General features: G+C 41.0%; 1 protein-coding gene across 2 annotated transcripts in view; it reads left to right on the top strand.

Moving 5' to 3' along the window:
* Positions 1–20,373, top strand: part of gria3b (glutamate receptor, ionotropic, AMPA 3b) — a 79,318-nt gene extending 58,945 nt beyond the window's left edge. The window contains exons 9-16 of one of the 2 annotated variants that reach the window (XM_030061684.1): positions 247–354; positions 2,210–2,416; positions 4,857–5,230; positions 5,819–6,017; positions 13,141–13,388; positions 17,469–17,583; positions 19,052–19,299; positions 20,063–20,373. In XM_030061684.1, the coding sequence (XP_029917544.1) occupies positions 247–354; positions 2,210–2,416; positions 4,857–5,230; positions 5,819–6,017; positions 13,141–13,388; positions 17,469–17,583; positions 19,052–19,297 (1,497 nt within the window). In that variant the 3' untranslated portion in view covers positions 19,298–19,299; positions 20,063–20,373. Of the gene's footprint in view, positions 1–246; positions 355–2,209; positions 2,417–4,856; positions 5,231–5,818; positions 6,018–13,140; positions 13,389–14,174; positions 14,290–17,468; positions 17,584–19,051; positions 19,300–20,062 lie in introns of both variants that reach the window. The other variant, XM_030061683.1, reaches the window with a different exon arrangement.
* Positions 20,374–20,585: the final 212 nt, after the last annotated feature.

Raw genomic sequence — 20,585 nt, 5'->3', positions numbered from 1 at the left:
TTCTGCTCATCTGCTGCTATTTTGGTCCAACTTTAGGGCAGAGGCAGCAAGCCTCTGGGAAATCCAGTGTTGTTTTAATGAGCCCGGCATCATGTCAGTCCCAGTAATACTTAGATCCTTGTTATATGCTCCCTTACATACGGTGGAGAGCGTAAAGGATGAGTAAGGCACAGGGGTGGAGGGCTGGGTGGATAAAACGCAGGTGTCACTCAGGGAATGTTGATAACCACTGTTTTCTCTTCGCAGATTGGGTACTGGAACGAGTACGAGCGATTTGTAAATATTATGGACCTGCAGGTTACCAACGAATCCTCCTCAGTGGAAAACCGAACGATTGTGGTCACTACTATTATGGTACACTTTCCATGCAGTTTTAAATGTTTCACGTATTCTGCCACTCAAGGTCATGGTGTTGATTCCAGTGATTGATACATTCTGTCCTGGGCGGGTAGAACCACATCTTTTTTGTGTTGCTTTCCATCCACTCACTACACGTTGAAACAGTCGAGCCTAAATGGGAGTGTTTCAACTGTATCCGTGTGGGTGTCAAAGCATTTTGATTTTCCATACTTCAGTGGCCTGTCGTAGCAGTGACATCACAATAATGGTATAAATGATTATGGTTGACTCCATCAGTTACCAAAACATACAAACGCATACGTAAGTAGACCTGTCTGTCCTCATCAAGTAAATGTTCAATGACACTTGGGATAGACCGGCCAAAGAATGACTAGATGATGATACAGCAATGGTTTCTCAAGCTGGGCAAAGCAAAATAACTAGTACTGGAGGAGGGATAAAAAGGAGGGTATTTTCTTCTTGTTATCGCCTCTCCAATCTATTTTGTAATGCTCCTCAGAGTGTTCTGTGTTGAAGTATAACCTGAAGTCGATGCTTTAGGAAGGGCAGTTTTCCTAGTATTTTTCCCAGACAAAGTAAGCTGTCACAAACAAACTAAGTGTTTCAATATTTATTTTCCTGTTTTCACTCAACCAAAGCTTTTTAAATGATTTTCCCCTAACGAGTGTATAATGATATTGTAATTAATTGATGCAGCACATTTTCCTGTGTAAACAAACGCTTGAAAAGGTAAAGGGAAAATGCCTGGAAAGTGTGAAGGATCCTAGGTATTCCTGCACATTTACACCGTTACGTTTCATTTGTATTCCAAAGGCTACGCAAGCGTCACTCAATAGCAGGAGGAAACATTTAACATCTCTAGATGAGAAATACAGGCAGGAGGTAAACGTGTGTTAACTCAAGGGAAACACTCAGTGGAGCCAAGGTGAGGGGATACATTCAGCACAGAACAAACAAACCATTGCTCTCCCACTTGCACCCTAATTGTGTGTGGCTCTAATGACAATGCCTGCTCTCCTGAGCAGTCCCTTTGTTTGATAATGATGGTGTGCTTAGTAAGAGAAAAGAAAAGCTGCAAAACTGTTTTGAAAAGGAGAGGATGATGTAATTATTTTATTTATGGAGCATTTGCATTTTTCTGGATAGCGAATAATGGCTCATTTTGAGTTTGTGTTTTGTTTTATTTTATTTTATTTATTTATTTTTTGGAATGAAACAGCCTTTTTCCCTGCGCGTTGGTGCAATGTGCTTGAATACGTTGAGATACTACGGGCACTCTCTGATCCCTCTCCTGTCACTGGCATTTACTTATGAACCCCATCCCCATTCCCATCCCCACCCCACTCTGAGCTAACCCACACCCTGCCTACCAATGACTCCCAGCCCCATAAAAAAAAAAAAAAAAAAATCTTTCAGGCCTTCTGTTCTCTCCCACAGAAATGAAAAAAGTTCATCCCTCCCCTCAACCCTCCCATATTACGCCTCAGAGTTGCCCATGTGGGCTGAAAAGGGGTTGGGTGCGTTAGGCTTGGTGTCTGCTGGCTGCCACAGCTAGATGAAAGCAGTGTGACCACTTGATCGTACTGCTGTAATCAGTGTATATTTGTGCATTTGTGGTGCATCATCTGTGCATGCATGACTGCATGGATGTATGTGGTTGTAGCAGCTTATAATTACTTTCCATGTGGGTGCGTGTGTGTGTGGATGCGGATGTGTGCGGATGTTGGAGGGGCACAAGTGCACGTGCACATGTGAGAGCATGTATGCATATTTTATGTACTGATGAATGTGTGTTAGCGTATATCTGAAGCATGAGAGTGAATAAACCAGCGTGTGTTTGAATCTACAGGAAGCTCCTTATGTGATGTACAAGAAAAATTATATGCATCTGGAGGGGAATGACAGATATGAAGGCTACTGCGTCGATTTAGCATCTGAGATTGCCAAACATGTTGGAATTAAGTACAAACTGTCTATAGTAATGGATGGGAAGTACGGAGCCCGAGACCCCGAGACCAAGACGTGGAACGGGATGGTGGGTGAACTGGTCTATGGGGTGAGTACTGGGAGCCTCGTTTTCAATGATTACATGACAGTTTGCAAGGAACTTCAACATGAGAGGAGATCTCATTTTTCTGTCTTAAGGTTATCACCAATTCATTTTGAACTCATCAGCTCTTGCCCAGTTCAATGTCTAATGCCGTCTCAGGTAGTTCAGCTGTGAGTGAATTTATCAAATGCGCCCTCAAGCATTGAGGAGTTGGTGATCATCTTGAGACGGAGAAAATGAAATCATTTCTCAGTGCTGTTCATTGCAATTAAACCTTTTTGCTTAAGCTAGAGCGCTGTGCTTCTCGCACAGTCAAAACAGAGGTAGGTACACAAACACAATGAGGCCATATGGCAAACATACTGTAATCACTTTGATGAATGAAAAATTATATGCCTTTGAAGTGATTGTGTAATTATGTTCATTGTTTGATGTGTATGACGGATGTGCCGCATTGTAAATTCACAGCTGAGAAAATCTGCTTTAAAATCAACAGCTAAATGGTGGTTGTGGTTTGAAACAACAAGATCCATATGTGTTGCGCTCCATAAAGGTTGAACCTCTCACATTAGCAAAGGGCCGTGCCGTGTTTTACATCTGACAGAGCGCGCAGGCTCTCGCAGCACCTAAAGCATTCCAAAATTATTCCCCACTCTCCAAGGCCACAATAGTTGAACGGGGGCCAAATACAAAATGCATGAGGGTTAGGCTTCTTCATCTGTTCAATTTCCTAACTATCAGCCAGAGAGATTGCCTGGTTTGATGTGCTATCACCACCAAATTATCTTTCAAATGGGAAAAGTCCACTCCCCGCAGATGGAGAGGGAAAAAAATATTCCCATCAAGTCCCTGTCACGCCTTTCCAGGCCTGTAGTTTTACGACAGGTGGGCTGGGACTAATAGTTGTGTACATTTTGACCTTTTGACCAGTAAATTAATTTGATTTTAGTCATCTTTTAAAGGTTAGGCCTCAGGCTGGTCTTTATTGCTTTGTTTCCCTCAACATTGATTGAGTGCTGCCTAAGCCTGCACAAGGATTAAATGGTTATAGCCCTTCACAATCCTGTGTTGACAGGGTAAAGAAAACAGTCATGTTTATTGGGTCTTTTTGTGTTGCTCCCAGTTTGACCTTGTAAGGAACATTTTCTGCCTGCGTTATTTCAATCCACTTTTATTTTCTCAGTTTTGATATGGAAGGCAGTACAATGCATCGCAGTGCAAAAAAAAAAAAAGAAAGTGTCCTTCACGAGTCACTGCTTTGAAGACGAACAGTGATTAAATTAATCACATATACACTAGCGGCAGCCACAGTCACAAGTGATTAATTATGTTCTTCAGCTTTTATTTTTTTTTAAAAATTTTTTTAAAAAACGCAAATAAAAACCCATTGTGATTTCTAAGAAAGTGGCACCACCTCTACGGATGTTTTGATAACATTTCATGATCGTGGGCAAAAGAGCAAAGTAGGGAGACAAAGAGAAGCTGCTTGGAAATTAAAATATTAACAGTTTTAATACTAAACAAGGCTAATGCTCTAATAAGCTCTTTCTGGGGACTCCAGTCCAATGACTGGCACGTGAATGTTGGAATGTTGTGGAGTTTACACAGCCTTTGATTGCTGTTTTCTTCATGGCACTGTTCAAGTTAAATCACAGCCATTTCATTATTGCAGTGAGTACTATAAACATTTTAGCTTGCAGGATTTGTTATAGGCACATTTTATTTCTATTTGAGACAAATCACTCATTTCATTTAATTACCTTTTTCATGCAAAGTATTTCATAAGTTATTTAAACAGCTAAAGTTTTTTAAATAAATATGAGAGGAAATTACACAAGCAATTTCCCCCAAACTTGAAATGTTTTTTGTTTTTTTTCTTCAGTGTCTCCTTAGGTCATGCCACTCATCCCCCTTGACAGAACAAAGTTTAGAATCACTGTGGATGGAGCAAATTTCAAACATGACTCAAACAGCCATCTGCCTTGGTGGATTATTTCCAAGCTTCTTCTCTGAATGTCTTTTCGTCCCTCTTGAGCTGTTCCTCCCTCCCTACCATCGCCCAGCATGGATGCATTCCAGTCAAGAAATAGATTAGTTTTACTGTATGAATCTCTTATGTATTTGTTGTTTTTTATGTGACTCCTACCATCACAGATCACAGTAATGTACAAGATGTTGCTACCCTGATTTTCCTGTTGTTTTTTTTCCCTTTTTTTCTCCAGCCTGTCTTCAAAGAGACTCACGACGCGCCATAGGCAGTTGCTCACTACATGTAAACATATATATAAAAGAGCCGTGTGTGTGTGATAACAACACTGTATTTATTCCCTTTCTCTCCCCTTTCTAGCTGCTGGAGTGTTTGACAATCAGCAGCAGTCATTCACGTATCTCGAGCGGCTTTATGCAGGTCACAACTAATGCTTGCTGTGCATGTCCCTGTTTCCAGAGAGCAGATATAGCTGTTGCACCTCTCACCATAACTCTGGTTCGAGAGGAGGTGATTGACTTTTCCAAGCCCTTTATGAGCTTGGGGATCTCCATTATGATAAAGAAGCCCCAAAAGTCCAAGCCCGGTGTTTTCTCCTTCCTGGACCCGCTGGCCTATGAGATCTGGATGTGTATAGTGTTTGCCTATATCGGGGTGAGCGTGGTTCTGTTCCTGGTCAGTCGGTTCAGTCCTTATGAGTGGAACCTGGAGGAGCAGGATGAGACCAAAGATCCTCAGACTCCCCCAGATCCTCCCAATGACTTTGGTATCTTCAATTCCCTCTGGTTCTCACTGGGCGCCTTCATGCAGCAGGGCTGTGACATCTCCCCCAGGTGGGTCAGCTCCAGTAGACACCAGGAGTGGATAGATAGAACAGAATCAGCAGCACTGTATTAGTCTCTCTTTCTACTCTTCTCCCTTTCTCTCTACAAAGCGATAAGATGTAAACATCCTTAATAGGCTGCACAGAGTTAAGTCAAGCATCTTAATTTGCGCTTTCCTGTCTCTTTCCTTTAGGCATCCCTTATTTGAAGCTAACCTCATTTCACATTTATTGCGTCTGTTCTGTTTAATTGAGTTTGACAATTTGTGTACTGAGTTTATTCCAGCCAAAATGGTTTTATCAATATTTTCTTCAGGCTATGGCCAAAATACTCTTGATTATGAACTTTGACCCTTGTTGTTTCACAGCCAGCGATGGGTCTTTTTAGATTAGAGCACATATTAGTTCCCTTAGCCATATGTTGCCTTGTAGTGCGCTGACTCAGTATCAGGCTCTCAGGGGTTTACCAGGAATTTCTGATGACCAGTGCAAATCGGGTACATTAAAGACAATTGGAAGATCTTAGCAATTGATAGGCAGCACATGTCGCTGTGCAACTCAGTTTTCTTTCTCTCTGTTATTAACTTCCCTCTCTCAGGTCTCTGTCAGGCCGTATCGTCGGTGGTGTATGGTGGTTCTTCACCCTCATCATTATCTCCTCCTATACAGCCAACCTGGCTGCCTTCTTGACAGTGGAGAGGATGGTCTCTCCTATAGAAAGTGCCGAGGATCTGGCCAAGCAGACAGAGATAGCATATGGAACTCTGGACTCAGGCTCCACAAAAGAGTTTTTTAGGGTAAGCATTTCCAACACATTTTTTGGTTTTATATAGTACTTGTCCTATTAGCTCTTGTGCTTTCAGTTCAGTGGGCAGATTGGTGATGCTAAGGCTCAGACATTTGCTCCCAGTCTTGCTTGAATGATAAAAGGAGCACCACCTGGTGTAGCTTTCCTGGAATACTCCTCATTGCAGCTTTCCAAGCTCTACCCTTAACTTCAACCACAAATTTTCTGACCTGTGTAAGATTACACCAAATGAGGCATGTTGCCAGTGAACTCTTAAACACAAACGGGAAATTTATGCACCACTACTGCAGCGTGCAACCTTGAGGCAGTGGAGCTGTCAGCAAAAAGTGTGATAACAACATGGAAGTCTCAGAGGTGATAAAAACAGGAGCTTAATCAAAGTACCCACATAAGGCTAAAAATTCAGAGGGGTCAGCTTATAAAATATAATTAGCTGGCTGGCCATCGCTGGCAAATTGGACCTGGTGAGGAGAAGCCCTGTAGGTCAAAGAGAGCCGTCTGAAAGACATTTGAGATGGAATAAGCAATATGTCCGTCGGCATGAGGGACTAGTCATGCAATTAAGTCATAAATTAACCAAAAGCTGAAGTGAAAGTTTATTAGCCCCTCAAATCCACCCACATCCTCACTACGCAGGAGTTAAAAACATTTCATGTCTTCAGGGTTGCCAAGCTTTTGCTGTGAAGTTTGGAGACGTCTTCGTTTTTGGCAGGGGTACATCGGGGGTCCAATCCTTCGCATTCGCACTGCAATAAGTTGAGAAGGAATTAATGAAACAGCACTCTGACTGTGATGATGAAGAAGGCAATATGACAGTCTTTTATCTTACTCTCCCTCATTACTCATCAGCAGGAGAGAAACAATTCATATGTTTCACAGCTGCAGCCTGTTGGCAGAATGTGCTATTCATTTGTATTACCCCTGGGTTGAATTGTTCAGAACAACAAAACAATGCAAAATCAAACCCACATTTTCAGACAGAGAAGGACAAGTTACTGTCTGTGGAGTTGCTATTCACAAATACAGCTGCATGGTATTTAAAAGACCTTTGGATTATAAGCCCTGAAGTTTGAACTCAAAGGCAAGGCAAGGCAAACTTTATTTATATAGCACATTTCCTACAAAAAAAAAAAGCACCACAAAGTGCTTTAGAGGAAATAAACAAAAAAGAGCACCGATTTGGAAAAATACCAAATAGGCCCATTGTACAATGCAAACAAGACAAAACACGTGAGAGCAAACTCTGTAAAGCCGGTGTTGTAAAGGGGGCCGCATGTGATGAGATAATATATCTCGGCACATGACATATATGACAAGATTACATTGTTCTCTGGAGAATATTTTCTGAAAGCGTCATCACTTTCACTTTTAATCAGCAATGCTACACAGGTGTATGTCTGCCTGTGTCACCGAGCTGAGGGATGCCAATTACAGATTATGTTCCCAGTCTGACAATGGAGACACTTCAGGTCTGCTGGTAGAACAATCTGAGGGGTGGTCGGGGAGTTGCAGTTTTCCTGTATTCTGTATAATGAGTGTCCTAGTTACAGCCTAAGTCTTCAAATAGGAAATGACATGTGTGAACCGCTATTCCAAGGGACTTTTAATTAAAACTGTAGAGGGCTGACAAGGAAAAAAACACACTGATTAATGGGAGTTCAAGTTCTATTTCAGATCTGTTTTTCAGGAAATACATTCAGGCTTAATTAGACCCATACGGCATCAGCCAGCTGGAAATTTTAAATCAGGTCCAATGTTTCAAACAAGACATATGTCATCATCCCTGACACTCCTGGCTTTAATCTTTGATGATTTCACCTGGTTTATTTTATACAAAGGTGTCTGGCAAATGGAGCGCGGTGCAATAAGGTCATACATTTGCAAAGTTTTTTTTTTTTTTTTTTTTTTCCAAGGATTTCTACTCAGTAAGGACAGAGAACGAGACACAGTAGAACAAATAATTCATATAATGAGATTAAACAAAAATAAACATATTAAGGTGCTGAGGCGCATCCATATTTTCAATACCTCAAAATAGACAACACTGAATATAAACGTCTTCATTTGAGCAATATAATATAGTACGACGTGTATTCCTGTAACATTTTCATATGGATTGGGGAATGAACAGGAAACAGGAATAATAATATATATCTCAGGTGTTACAGTAGATCCCCAGAAAGCCCTGATTCTGCTGCTCCAACCAAGTAGGACAGCTGGCCTGGGAGACTGGCGCTTGTGTGCCCAGTGGAAGGCTGGAAGGCTCTAGGCGCTTGGCACAACAAATCTACCCGCTCTTGGCTCCTCTTCGCCAGACTACCCCGCTTGTTTGGGCACCCTCTCTCTTCTGTCTCCAGCCTGTCTGTTGCTTTACCTTGAGACAATGTAGAAGACAGCATCATGCTTTGTGTTGCTCTTCCTTAACATAGCAGCTGTCATGCGCTGCTGCACGAGTGTGGTTTGTTTCATCATTTTAATTCCTGTCATGGATCTTTTTCATGCAGTCAGCTGAATGTTTGTGTTTTGGATGATTGGAAAATGATGAGTTGTACCAGTGAGGCCATGTTTATCCTCTTGATGAGGTTTAACTCCATCTAAAGGTTTGGCTCTGTTACATTTTGAGGTGTACATCGAAGCAGAAGCTGGATGGTAATAATGGCTGAGATGATAAAGTGGGCTGATGCGGCTGTTTAATTACATGTAAAGACTGGGGTGAGACCATCAAAGACGACCACACCGCTGTCCCCTCATGCACCTCATTAACCAACGTAACAATAAAGGAATGATAATTGTGCAGAGAAATGGGTACACTTTGTTGTTTTTTGTTCTCAAAAGATTATACATTATCTGATGCCTCAGCAGCAAATATCATACATCTTACTGAACTGCAGGTGTGGCGAAGATGGCAACAACAGCTTGGGCGCAGTCACCAATGCATTTTACTAAGCGTGAAAATCAATTTCACGTCTCAGCTATTGTGGTGTAGACACTATAGCCTCTACATGATACAGTACATTGTTTAATAAGTAGAATTTTTTTATGCACAGCAGATATGTGTAGAGCCAAGGTTGCATGAAGAAGATGCAGAGCCCGCCAGGAGACTTTTATATTGGCAAACTAATCCTTAAAGTTCGGCTGCTCTGCAATCATATGCGGCAGATCGTAACACCCGTCCCAGAGCTCTTGTCACTTTGTGTTTCAATACGGTGTTGAGCTGAGGGGAGGCTCCTACAACAAAGATTAGAGACTGTTTGCATAAAAGAAGACGCTGACAAAAGTGATAGACTGGTTTTAGATAGGGGTAACCTCAAAGGAAAAGCAGTGTCCTCAGCAGGCCTTGTCGAACGTTAGACGAGCAGCGACAACAGGCACGTACAGAGCTATTGGAGTCCAGCAACAAGCCTCAAAGACATGCACTTGGTATTCCGGGCATACCGTGTGGCACTTCAATGACAAAGTACGTTCCCAGAGCCTCAACTTTCATTTCTGCATGCTTGAGATTCAGGTAGTCCTGGCATACGGGGTATTGGGGAAAGTGGTGATGTCCAGAAACAAAATGGAATGCAAGTAAAGTAAAGTAGGAGGAAATGTACTAGTGGATGTTTGAAGATGGCATTTAGATACACGAGCAGCAGTGTGTATGTGGGAGAGACCATAATGGAAGCAACCTGCAATGCCAAAGGAAGCATAAAAAAACAGGCTGCAATTCGGAGGGCAGTGGGCAGAGGTCTGAAAATGCTGCATAACTTGGAATCAATACAGATTAAGTAGCTATTTAGAATGGAGAGGGCAATTTCTTTGACTTTGCGCTTTAATCACAGGCCCTTTCAAAGACGTTTTAATGACCACAGTGGCGAATTTTGGAACAACAAAAGCTTAGCGACGGATTTGCCTCAGATGGCAGAGCTTCAAACGATATAGTTACCATTGATCTTCGGAGACACACATATGCACGCCCCTTCGCCCCTTTCTTTCTCCCTTTCTGTCTTTCTTTATTTCTTTCTTTCTTTCTGTCCACTTTCATACACTTTGCAAGACTGAAAAAGAGTTTACTTCTTCTGGGCAATAAGCATTTCATTTTAAGGCTGCAGAGATAAACAGGGCAGCTTGTATTACTGTAAGAGGATAATGTTCGTATCCTCTGTGTGTGTGTGTGTGTGTGTGTGTGTGTGTATGTGTGTGTGTGTGTGTGTGTGTGTAGATAGATAGATAAAGATATGTACACACATACAGTATATGGATGTTAGTGCGAGTTTTAGTATTATGTGCATGTGTGGTCCTAGATTCGCACTTTGTCGCAGCACAATAACAAAATAACAAATGCCAACCTATATTCTTCTGGCTCCCTGCTAACCCGTCTTGCTGAGGGCAGCGTTAACTGCTTTCGCGTCTTCGTCCCTCCATACCTCATCTGAGGTCATCAAGTCTGCAATAACAGACTCTGGGATGACTTTATGATTATTACAGGACAGCAAGGAGCTCAATGACAGATTTGCAAGACAGACACCTACTGAGATGATGTAACTGTCTCGCCTAGGTAGGAGGGTTAAGTGAGATTGCCACTGACTGTTTGGGTGTATCATTTTGAACAGAACAGCATTATGATTTCTACAGTTTCAGCTGAGTGTAATTTAAAAAAAGACACTTAGCGCAACAGGGGTTATGAAGGTTGCCGTAACATCTTGATACATGTTATGCAACATATCATCAAGCTTCTTTTCACTTTATATGATAACTACCAAATGTAGCCCCTCACTCTTAATTGGTTGGAAGTCCATTCAGTTCGCAATATGTCCCTAAAGGGCAATATATTGCATGGGGGAAAAAAGAGCCACATGTACAAAGCTGTATTTGTGGCAGTATATAATTGCTCAACAAATTTTCATTTCATTACCAATGATGGACTTCTCCAGTAATTATTCCCTAATTGAATTTTAAATGACCACTGTAGACCAGAATGTGAATGATTACATTTTAAAGGGGCCCGGAATTGACTTTCACTGTGTTCTCGTGTGTGTGTGTGTGTGTGTGTGTGTGTGTGTGTGTGTATGTGTGTGAGTATGTGCGTATGTATCTGTGTGTCTTAATCAAAGGATGTGTCTCTCCTCCCTGTATTTTTCTCACCACATCTGTTTTTTTTTTTTTTTTTTTTCTCCCTCTGAACCCGTCTGTTTTAAGCATTTCAGCGGTGACTTTAGTTGCTGCGGAATCAGCCTATTTAGGTTTTGGTCTCACTTCATCCTTGCTCTGATATTGATGAATTGACTTCATAAAGCACTGAGGCAGCACACTCTGTCGTCAGTAATCAATGCCCAAATCCATTCTTTTCTGCTCATTTGAGGAGACGTCTGCAGCTCTCCCATCTCTCCCCTGCCTGGCAGATGAGCCCTGAGTCTTTGGGGAAATTGTCTTACAAACTAGTGTCCTCTCAAAGATTTCTGACACATGGAAATTGAACACATATAACAAGATAGTCAACACAAACATCACATCTAAGGGGCTGTTTTCCCCCATCCATTGCATTTGCAATAAAATACAACGGTCATTACCCTAACTTCAAGGCTTTTTCATCAAAGCACAGAACATTCATCATTTTGACTTTTTAATTTGCGTTACGTTGCTGTCTCTTCTCATCCTAACCCCTGGCCTTATGTTTTATGACAGATGTGAATTGTATAGGAATACATAAAAAGCAAAGCACTCGAGTTTTAGTCAAGGTTAATGCTTGTGTTTATTAATTGTCATGCATTTGAGATTGATATATTCCTTACTTGTTGAAGATATTGATGCGTCTGTGTGCTGATTAGTGTGTTTGAACATGCAAAGCCATAGAGCTCAATATTTACGTCTGGTATGGCTTATCCAAGTGTACTTTGCGTTCCTCTGTCAATAGCAGAGCTTTACAGAGGGGAATCTCATATGCGTACTCCCTCTCTGAGTTTCCTAGCTCTCCTTCTAACTGTGTGAGGTTATGTCTTGTTACCCTATGAAGTAACAGACACTACAAGTGTCTGATTGATGCTGCTACACCAACCGTTCGTCCATACTCCATACACGAAACCTTTGGCACAAGACAGTAGATCCTTTGATTGAGCTGGCTGTTGGTAGCCATCCAACCCTTTAGTGTTTTTTCTCTGGCTGTGCTAAAGTGAACTTCTCTGCATTACGCACAGCACAACTCAAAAACTAGCTCATCACTGCTTGGACCAGGATCTGTTCAAAGTGTGAAATGCCTATGCCAAAATAAATCCAGCAGTGCTGAATAATTTAATTGATGCTTATTATAGATAGCGCTCAACTCCCCCAGATTCTACAGGCTTGCTAAGCCTGACCCCAGGCGCAGGGAAAATGCTCATCTGTGTCACTTTGTGATGTGCTGCCTTGTGTCTCTGCAGTCCCTTTTCTTGTTCCCTTCCCTCATGTAGATGTGTTACACCAAGGATGTGCACAATATTGCTGAAATGAAATCATGTCATTATTTCTACATGTTAAAGTAGGCGGTATAGCCACGCTCAAATTCACTAAAACTGCATTTCAAACTCATTAGTCCAAAGTCTTCATCATGTTTCCATGTAAATGATCTCTGAATCAATGAATTTGCAAACAATTAGTTGTCGCAAAGGGTTAATTACTGAAGATATCTGTTACAGAGCCAAGCCCACAAATTACTGATATGTATGCCAAATTTTCCTCTGAAACCCAATTTGCATAGGATTGCCTCTGCATGACCAATTACAGGCTCAACATTCTTACCGCACAGGTGATGTGTGATCTCCATCCACCCTCAGTGAATTTGAGCCTCAAGCTGGAACACAATGACGGATAAAAAGAGAGCATTTACACTGATTAAGGGAAATGGATTTTGCGTATTCTTGTGCTTCACAGTCTCGTAAAAGGCCCACAGGTTTCCACAAGCCCGTATTTTCCTGAGGTATTTGAAGATATCACACGGCAGCATTCCAAGATGTCTTTAAATACTTCCTGATGCCATGCGGTGTCGAAATTTAAAGCAGGGGATCATGAAGTACAAAAGATACAGCAAGATCCATTGAATGCATTCGATACTTGGATTTCTAAACCACTTCTCCCTCTCTTTTTTCTCCCCTGAACAGCGATCCAAAATAGCAGTGTATGAGAAAATGTGGTCATACATGAAATCTGCTGAACCCTCGGTCTTTGCTAAGACCACACCTGATGGTGTAGCCCGGGTACGAAAGTCAAAGGGCAAGTTCGCCTTTCTCCTCGAGTCCACCATGAATGAGTACATCGAGCAGCGGAAACCTTGTGACACCATGAAAGTGGGCGGGAACCTCGACTCTAAGGGCTACGGTGTGGCGACGCCCAAAGGCTCAGCATTAAGGTGGGTGGAATAATATAACAATATCCTCCATGTTGTTATAGTATTCCACCTACCCTGATGTCCCCTGTTGTCATTCTCTTCTCTTCCTCCTCTTGTTTTGTTGTGGACCCAGAGGTAACGGTAGTATGCCTTTCAATGCATTGGATACCAAGGTTGATTCATGATTATTAATGTTTTTTGATGTTTTTTATAGATGTTTGTAAGTTGTTGACTTAAACTAGTGGAAAAAATCCAGATATCAAGGCTAAAGCTAAGAATCATTTCATATTTATGTCTCTCTTACTGTTGCTTTTCTCTCTCCTTATATCTCTCCTTCTGTCCCGTGTGCTGTCCTACCTGACTGTTGTGTTGTCACTTTTAATTTAACAGTTCAACGGTTTTTCAATTTAGCCTTTAAAAGCTGCGCTGTCACTTGTGACGAATGTTAATTGCATGATGTTTGTTGTTGTTACTTTTCTTCTCAATGACAAGTGTCCCCATCCCGCACACTTCAGTTCTAAATAACGTAACCCTTCATGCCACCTTTCCAAGATTTAACACTGTCTTTACCTTATATAAGCCTTTCTTATCTCTCCATATTCCTTAAATTCTTAAACAATTTGTCCTTTTCTAGACCATTCTGATTAACAGATAGCATCCTTACTATAAGCCCCTTAATCGTGGTAGTCTCACTACCATTATCAAGTCTTGCTATCATTATGATGATCAGTACTAATATTATTACTTTGCATTAGATTTCTCACGGACCTGTGCATTTTCTTACAAGTTATGTTTTATCGTTTCAAGAAATGCTGTTAACCTGGCAGTTTTAAAACTGAATGAGCAAGGCCTCTTGGACAAATTGAAAAACAAATGGTGGTACGACAAGGGAGAGTGCGGCAGCGGGGGAGGTGACTCCAAGGTCAGCCTCGATGTCACCACAATCGGGTACCATAGTGCAGAGTAATCGGCAAGGCTGTTACAACAACCCAACCATAACCAAACCAACTGTCCACTCCAACCAACCTGCTGCTGCCCCAAGGCAGATTACCAAATTAAGTGATAGTCTGACCAGGCTACCTGACAACTCAGACCAAACTAAGGAACCCCTTGCTTGGTGAACAGAAAAATTACTGTAGTCATATATTGTGGTAGTGTAACATAGTAAGAGCATAAAAGTGCTGCAGCTAAGAATTAAGATTGCTTTCTGTTTGACAAGGTGTAGAAATCAGAGAGGAAGTTTTTCCAGAATATAATTTGAAAAGGCAAAATGATGAGGTCAGTGTGGCTGCCCTGCAGTTGTAAAAGGTTGAGCTGGTATTTATTCATCCTTATACATCTGTAGGGCAGACATCTATGCAACACATAAGTATGCTTTGTCTATGTAGTTTGAGGTTAACTATTTGATGAAGTCATATCATACAATATATTTTAACAAGGAGGAGACCTTTTTTGTTTGCCACTCTATTTCTGAATGCATGCCTTTTTAAATGGCCATAATCTCCAACCCTCCCTCATAAAGGGGAGGTTTGTTTTGCATAATCACTATATTAAATACACGGCTTTGCAATTTTTCATCACACAGCTGCTTCCCATGATAATTCCATGACACTGGCCAGGAGAACCCATGGGCTCTAAAGCCAAAATGATGGATTCTCCTTAATGGCAGAAACCTCAAAATGGCTGCTCAGCTGAGGCCGATATGAAAGCGAGGCGAACAGCGGAGTCTTGAGGGGACTAAGCATTGCAGGCAAACGTGAGAATTCTAATTGAACTCTGATTAGTTTGAGTTCACACAACAAAAAGACTATGATTTTGATTGCTGTATAGCCACCTATAGTAGTTCACCACTTAATGGTCTATAACAACCAACCATAGTGACCCAGCTGTGACCCTTATGACCATCAGATTTGTCTCTCTTCCACTGCACGTCTGAGGTCAAATTACAAATGACATTTTCATTACAGAAGCTAATGGTGCAAAGTGTTAATCCTCACTCAACCATGACAACTTAGTATAACATTACTTAGACTATGTGCCATGAAGCATCGTGCTATTTTTACCAAATGACATACATGGCAATGGCGTAACATTCTTTACAATTCAGGTCAATGTAATGACAAATGACACTGTCATGATGCATGCCATGATTTAGGTCATCTAATTGGCTAGATTACAGATGAGCTGCAAGGTACTGTGGACTTCATCTTGTGTCATGACACTCTTAATATCATTTGGCATGGATTGGCTTGAACTACAATGAATGGCTAAGCTGCAGTGAGTCATTTTTAAAATAGCATTGCCACTAGAGGCTCCATGACGCATAGATCAAATACTGTCTCACTAGTCGCCACAGCACTATGCCTGTGATTTATTTTTGAAAGGGAGTTTTTATTTATTTATTTATTTATTTTTTAAGGTGTTTGGAAGTCACATGTCTGTCAGTGTTTGCATTGCTAACATCACTGTGTGTGTGTTCTGTCGTCACTGAGCTCATTGCTCCTTGGAGAAAGCCTCCTTGAGCTACTGAGAGCATGTTGGGGGAAACCATTTGAAAACATCTCTGTCTTTTGTGCCGTCACCATTCTGTTGTCATGCACAGGTATGTACTGTCTGTCTGTTTCCTGGCTTGTTTTGACTCTCCAGGACTCAGTGGAAAGGCCAGATTACCTGGAATAAAGCGGCCTGGAGCGTTCTGTTCCAAACACTGTATTTACCTGGCCACTTCCTGCTTACAGCTCCATGTTCCAAAGGAGCATCAGGAGACACATGAGCATGCACACATACGTAGACACACACACACACACACACACACACACACACACACACACACACACACACACCTACACACACTTACACGGCTCTTTCTTGCCCACAGGCACAAACCAGTGCAGCCTAGATTGAGTTTCAGACACAGAGCATGTTACAGGGTAATTGCATTGTTAATCAATGTCTCTCTGAGCCAACACAATGGTCTGGTCTTCACAGTCCGTTTCTCAAGATTGGCTATGAGGGATATACAGTGGTGTAATCTTCTCTCAGTGCATAATGCATTGAATGGATCCCCTTGAGGAACATTGTTCTCTGGGCGCAGCCGGTCACGCATTTATTGATGCACCATTTTGCTTTGCTTTCCTGTTGCCTTTTCATTTTTACACTGAAATTCGAGGATTGACCCTAACAATGACCCACAAAGTGAGTTTATTAACACCAAACCTTCCCCTGTTACCTGTTTGTTTTTCCTATACATTTCCTACAGTCATTAACTAAAAGATTTTTTTTTTTTTTTTTTTTTTTTTAATTTGACACTGCATTTAACCTCATGATTTGACATGTAGTAAGTAATAGCTGCGTAAAAAAAGTTAGATTATGCAGCTACAGGCAAATATGAGAGGAATTATTCCACTGATATTTTCAAGCCTAGTCCTGAAGCACTGTGGAGTTTAGTTGGGACATGCTCATCTGACACTAATCTCTCGTGTAATTGGGAGCCAAGTTTTTCCTAGAGATATGTCTGGATATAACACTTAAGAATTAGTTCGACTTTTACTGTTTGGCATAGCTGCCTGAATATGAAATCTACCTTTATACAGCGGCACTGCTAGAGTTGATTCTCATGATGCTAGAGACAGTGGTTGGATTAAGCTAATATTACACGAGCAAAGGTAAAAGCACAGGTGGAAACAAAGATGTTTGCGCTGTAATCGTAATAGAGTATAAAATGATTTTTCTGTTTGTTAAGAAAAGGCTCCTGTTGGACTGAATTTGTTAAATGCTGCTCAGAAAACTACTGCAGTCTATTGCTTACCCCCCAAAACCAATGTTCCCTTTTGCTTTTTTATATTCATAGACTTGCAGATTGTACTGTCAGTACCTGCTTGTCGCCCTGTTAACAGCGCCTGCCGATTACTCAAAGCGATATGGGTAGGTCCTGGCTTTAGACTAGGGGTTATAAAGGTAATAGGTAGAATGCCTGCTCTATGTGATGTTGACATGGCCAGGAGCCCTGCTTTATCGCTTTGTAAAGTATGTAGTAGTTTAAAAGTTGAATAACATAAAATAACATAAGATAATGTTATTTATGTTATTTCCCACGTGAAGAACTCCTGTAAACCTTGCAGTATTGAAACTCAGTGAACAAGGCATCTTAGACAAGCTGAAAAACAAATGGTGGTACGATAAGGGTGAATGTGGAACCAAGGACTCTGGAAGTAAGGTCAGTCGCTGCAGGTCTTTTGTACTGATTCCAAATTGCATTTTGACGTACTGTTCATATGCAAAGACAAAACTTCTCTAACATCTACAGTGCACATTATGTTTATTTGCTACACATTTTTTTCTTTTTTAGTATCTTTAGTTTTTGCTGCCACAAACTGTAATACAAATTATATGTGGCTTTAATGCAGGGCACTGTTTCCCCAAATTCAATTATACAAATGAGTTTTTCTTTTGTGCCATGGAAATTAGACACTTTTTGATTGAATATAAACTGTAGAAAATCACTTTTTTCTCAGCAAACAGTAATGGTAATAGTGTGGGGAAATTGTAAAAGTGCCTTACAGTTATATCAACTAGTATTAAATGACAACAGTCACAGTTGTTGATATGCTATTTTTGCTCATTTTCACTCTTGACATTCATGATACTTTGACCGTTATGCTGCTGTTTCTATTTACCAAACTTTTTAATTAAAATTTGATTTATTCGTGTTGTTACTAGTTTGCATAGAGATGTGTCTATTAGATTCTTCGGTCTCCTGCGGTGTGATGAACAAACAAAGCCTCTTATTATGATGAGTTACTCAAATTCGGCATCCATAAGCGGCGAGAGTGCCGCCGGGTGTCCTCGAACTCTTGCGGCTGTGAGGAGCTGAGGCGGAGGCTTTCGTTTGCACATTGCAAGAAGTTGAGGAATGTAATAAACAAATTATTTAACCCTCTGAGATATAGCCAAGGCCGCTGAATTACAGGTCAGGATCGTTAGATGTGCCGTTGATACGCCCATGCTCATAGGGTTAAACTGCAAATAGTAAAACTCTAATGAACAAATTTTTAATGAATATGTTTGGTAGGTAAGCAGCAGCAAAATGGTTTGATATTTAGTGTTTTTTTTTAATATCTTTAACGGAGCTACCATTCATCTTCTATGAATTTGACTGTACTGTATGACAATGTTGCCATGGCAGTTATACGTACATGTCGCTAAGGGCCTTGTAAAAAAAAAAAAAAAAAAAAAAGACAGGGATTTTGAGAGCTGTCGACCTATGCGATACTGACCAGCTTCCTAACATGGTCAAGAACAGAAGCCATTACATAGGGCAGGGGAAGCTCTACATTCACCAACAGATCAAGCATAGAGTTGGCTCTTCTCTCCCAAGTGGAGAGTGGTTTGACTATGGCAGTCTGAAGTTCCTCATAACTTTGTGACAACCATAGGAAAATCAGTTCAGTCTAAATTATAGGAGTCAACCTTAGCATCTCATTATCAATCTTTTGTTGCCTGTAGCTCGTAGTATATCCATATGATCTGCCATTGGTAGCACCAGTAATTTATGATGACTTAGCTCTGCTACTGTAGATACTGTCAAGACTATGTAAGGATCAGTTTGAATGATATAGGATGCACTTGCTCTGCTGTCCTCTCTCCACTTCAAACCTCTAAATCTGCTATTCACTTTCCCCCAGGACAAGACAAGTGCTCTCAGCCTAAGCAATGTGGCTGGTGTCTTCTATATTCTGGTTGGAGGGCTGGGGCTGGCCATGATGGTGGCTCTGATAGAGTTCTGTTATAAGTCACGACAAGAAACCAAACGGCTGAAATTGGCCAAGAATGCGCAGAACTTTAAGCCGGCTCCCCCGACCAACTCCCAGAACTTTGCCACATACAGAGAAGGCTACAACGTATACGGAACTGAGAGTGTTAAGATCTAGGGGTAGGTTGTCTCTCCTTACTATCCTCTCTGCTCTCCGAGCGCAGCGAGAAATGAATCATTTAGTTTCCTGTCATATCAGTCACAATAAATTATTCATTCGTCTGTTTTTGTTGTTTCGCCGCTGCTTGTGAGTTTGCTTTAAGGTTGTCATGTTGGACACAACATAACACACATGCCAGATCAAATATAGGACTCAGAGATATGTATCATGTTGACCTTAGCAACTTGTATGTTGTAGCCTTATGGATTGTGCTGCAGGCTACATGGAGGCTGCTGTCTTGCAAAAAACCTTTGTATACTATCTCTTGTTTATTCAGTATTGTATAGTTACTATATAGGTTCATTTTGACTGTCTAAACCTTGTTAAAATGTGTTAACACTTACTCTGAATTCATGCCCATTTGCATAGTTGCACAATAATACAGACAATTTAATGTGCACCTAAGATGTTGCAGAAAACCATGTATCTCCAAAAAAAATTTCAAGAAAAACTATCTTTTTTGTTTGTTTGTTTCTAGCTTTTCAGGCTGGCATTTTAGAGTTTATCCTGAGGGCTCTGAAAGGTTTTCAAAAGCCCAAGAGACTGAAAAAGTTCTTCATCCCATGGAGGAGCATGTAATCCTTCAGTTTAAGTTGAAACATAAAAATCGCCAAAATCTGGAGGTACAAGGTTTTCACCCAACACCAGGTGTAAGCTCATGCTCGTAGCAGTCATATCAGCCTCAAGACTTCCCATGTGCTTTTCCTCTGTATCTTGAAACAGGTTTTAGGAACAATTTACACTGTCCCTTACAACTGTGACTAAACATCTATGAAAGGACAGGATCACGGGGATTGAGCTCCAAGCCAAATCCTCTCGGGTGGACATGGCATGATAATCTGCAATGACGACACGACTGGAATGGTCATAGGAATGACCGACGCGGTTCCTTCCTCTCAGTGCCTTATGGAACTCAGAGTCCAATCAATGCAACTCATTCACAATGATATTGCTTTTGCTTGAAGCTCATACAAAACAAAAGAATGGTGCAGTGAAAAAAAAAATATATATATATTTGACATGTTACAATGAATGAGAGAACTAAAGCCATCACTTGCAACCTAAGCACATTTCGAAGTGCCAGACAGAAGACGGATCTTATATTACAAGTGTCTAATTGGTTTTCTTGTAATCAATATGATCAGATTACTCTTCATCCTTCTGCCGCCAGATTTTCACTGGTTATATGTGTTACACAATAAGTTTATTAGACCTATTCAAGCACTGTAAGACACTGGTTATTAGA

Source organism: Myripristis murdjan, chromosome 10 (assembly GCF_902150065.1).
Source record: "Myripristis murdjan chromosome 10, fMyrMur1.1, whole genome shotgun sequence".
NCBI lineage: Eukaryota > Metazoa > Chordata > Actinopteri > Holocentriformes > Holocentridae > Myripristis > Myripristis murdjan.
This window is presented reverse-complemented; position numbering and strand designations above follow the sequence as displayed.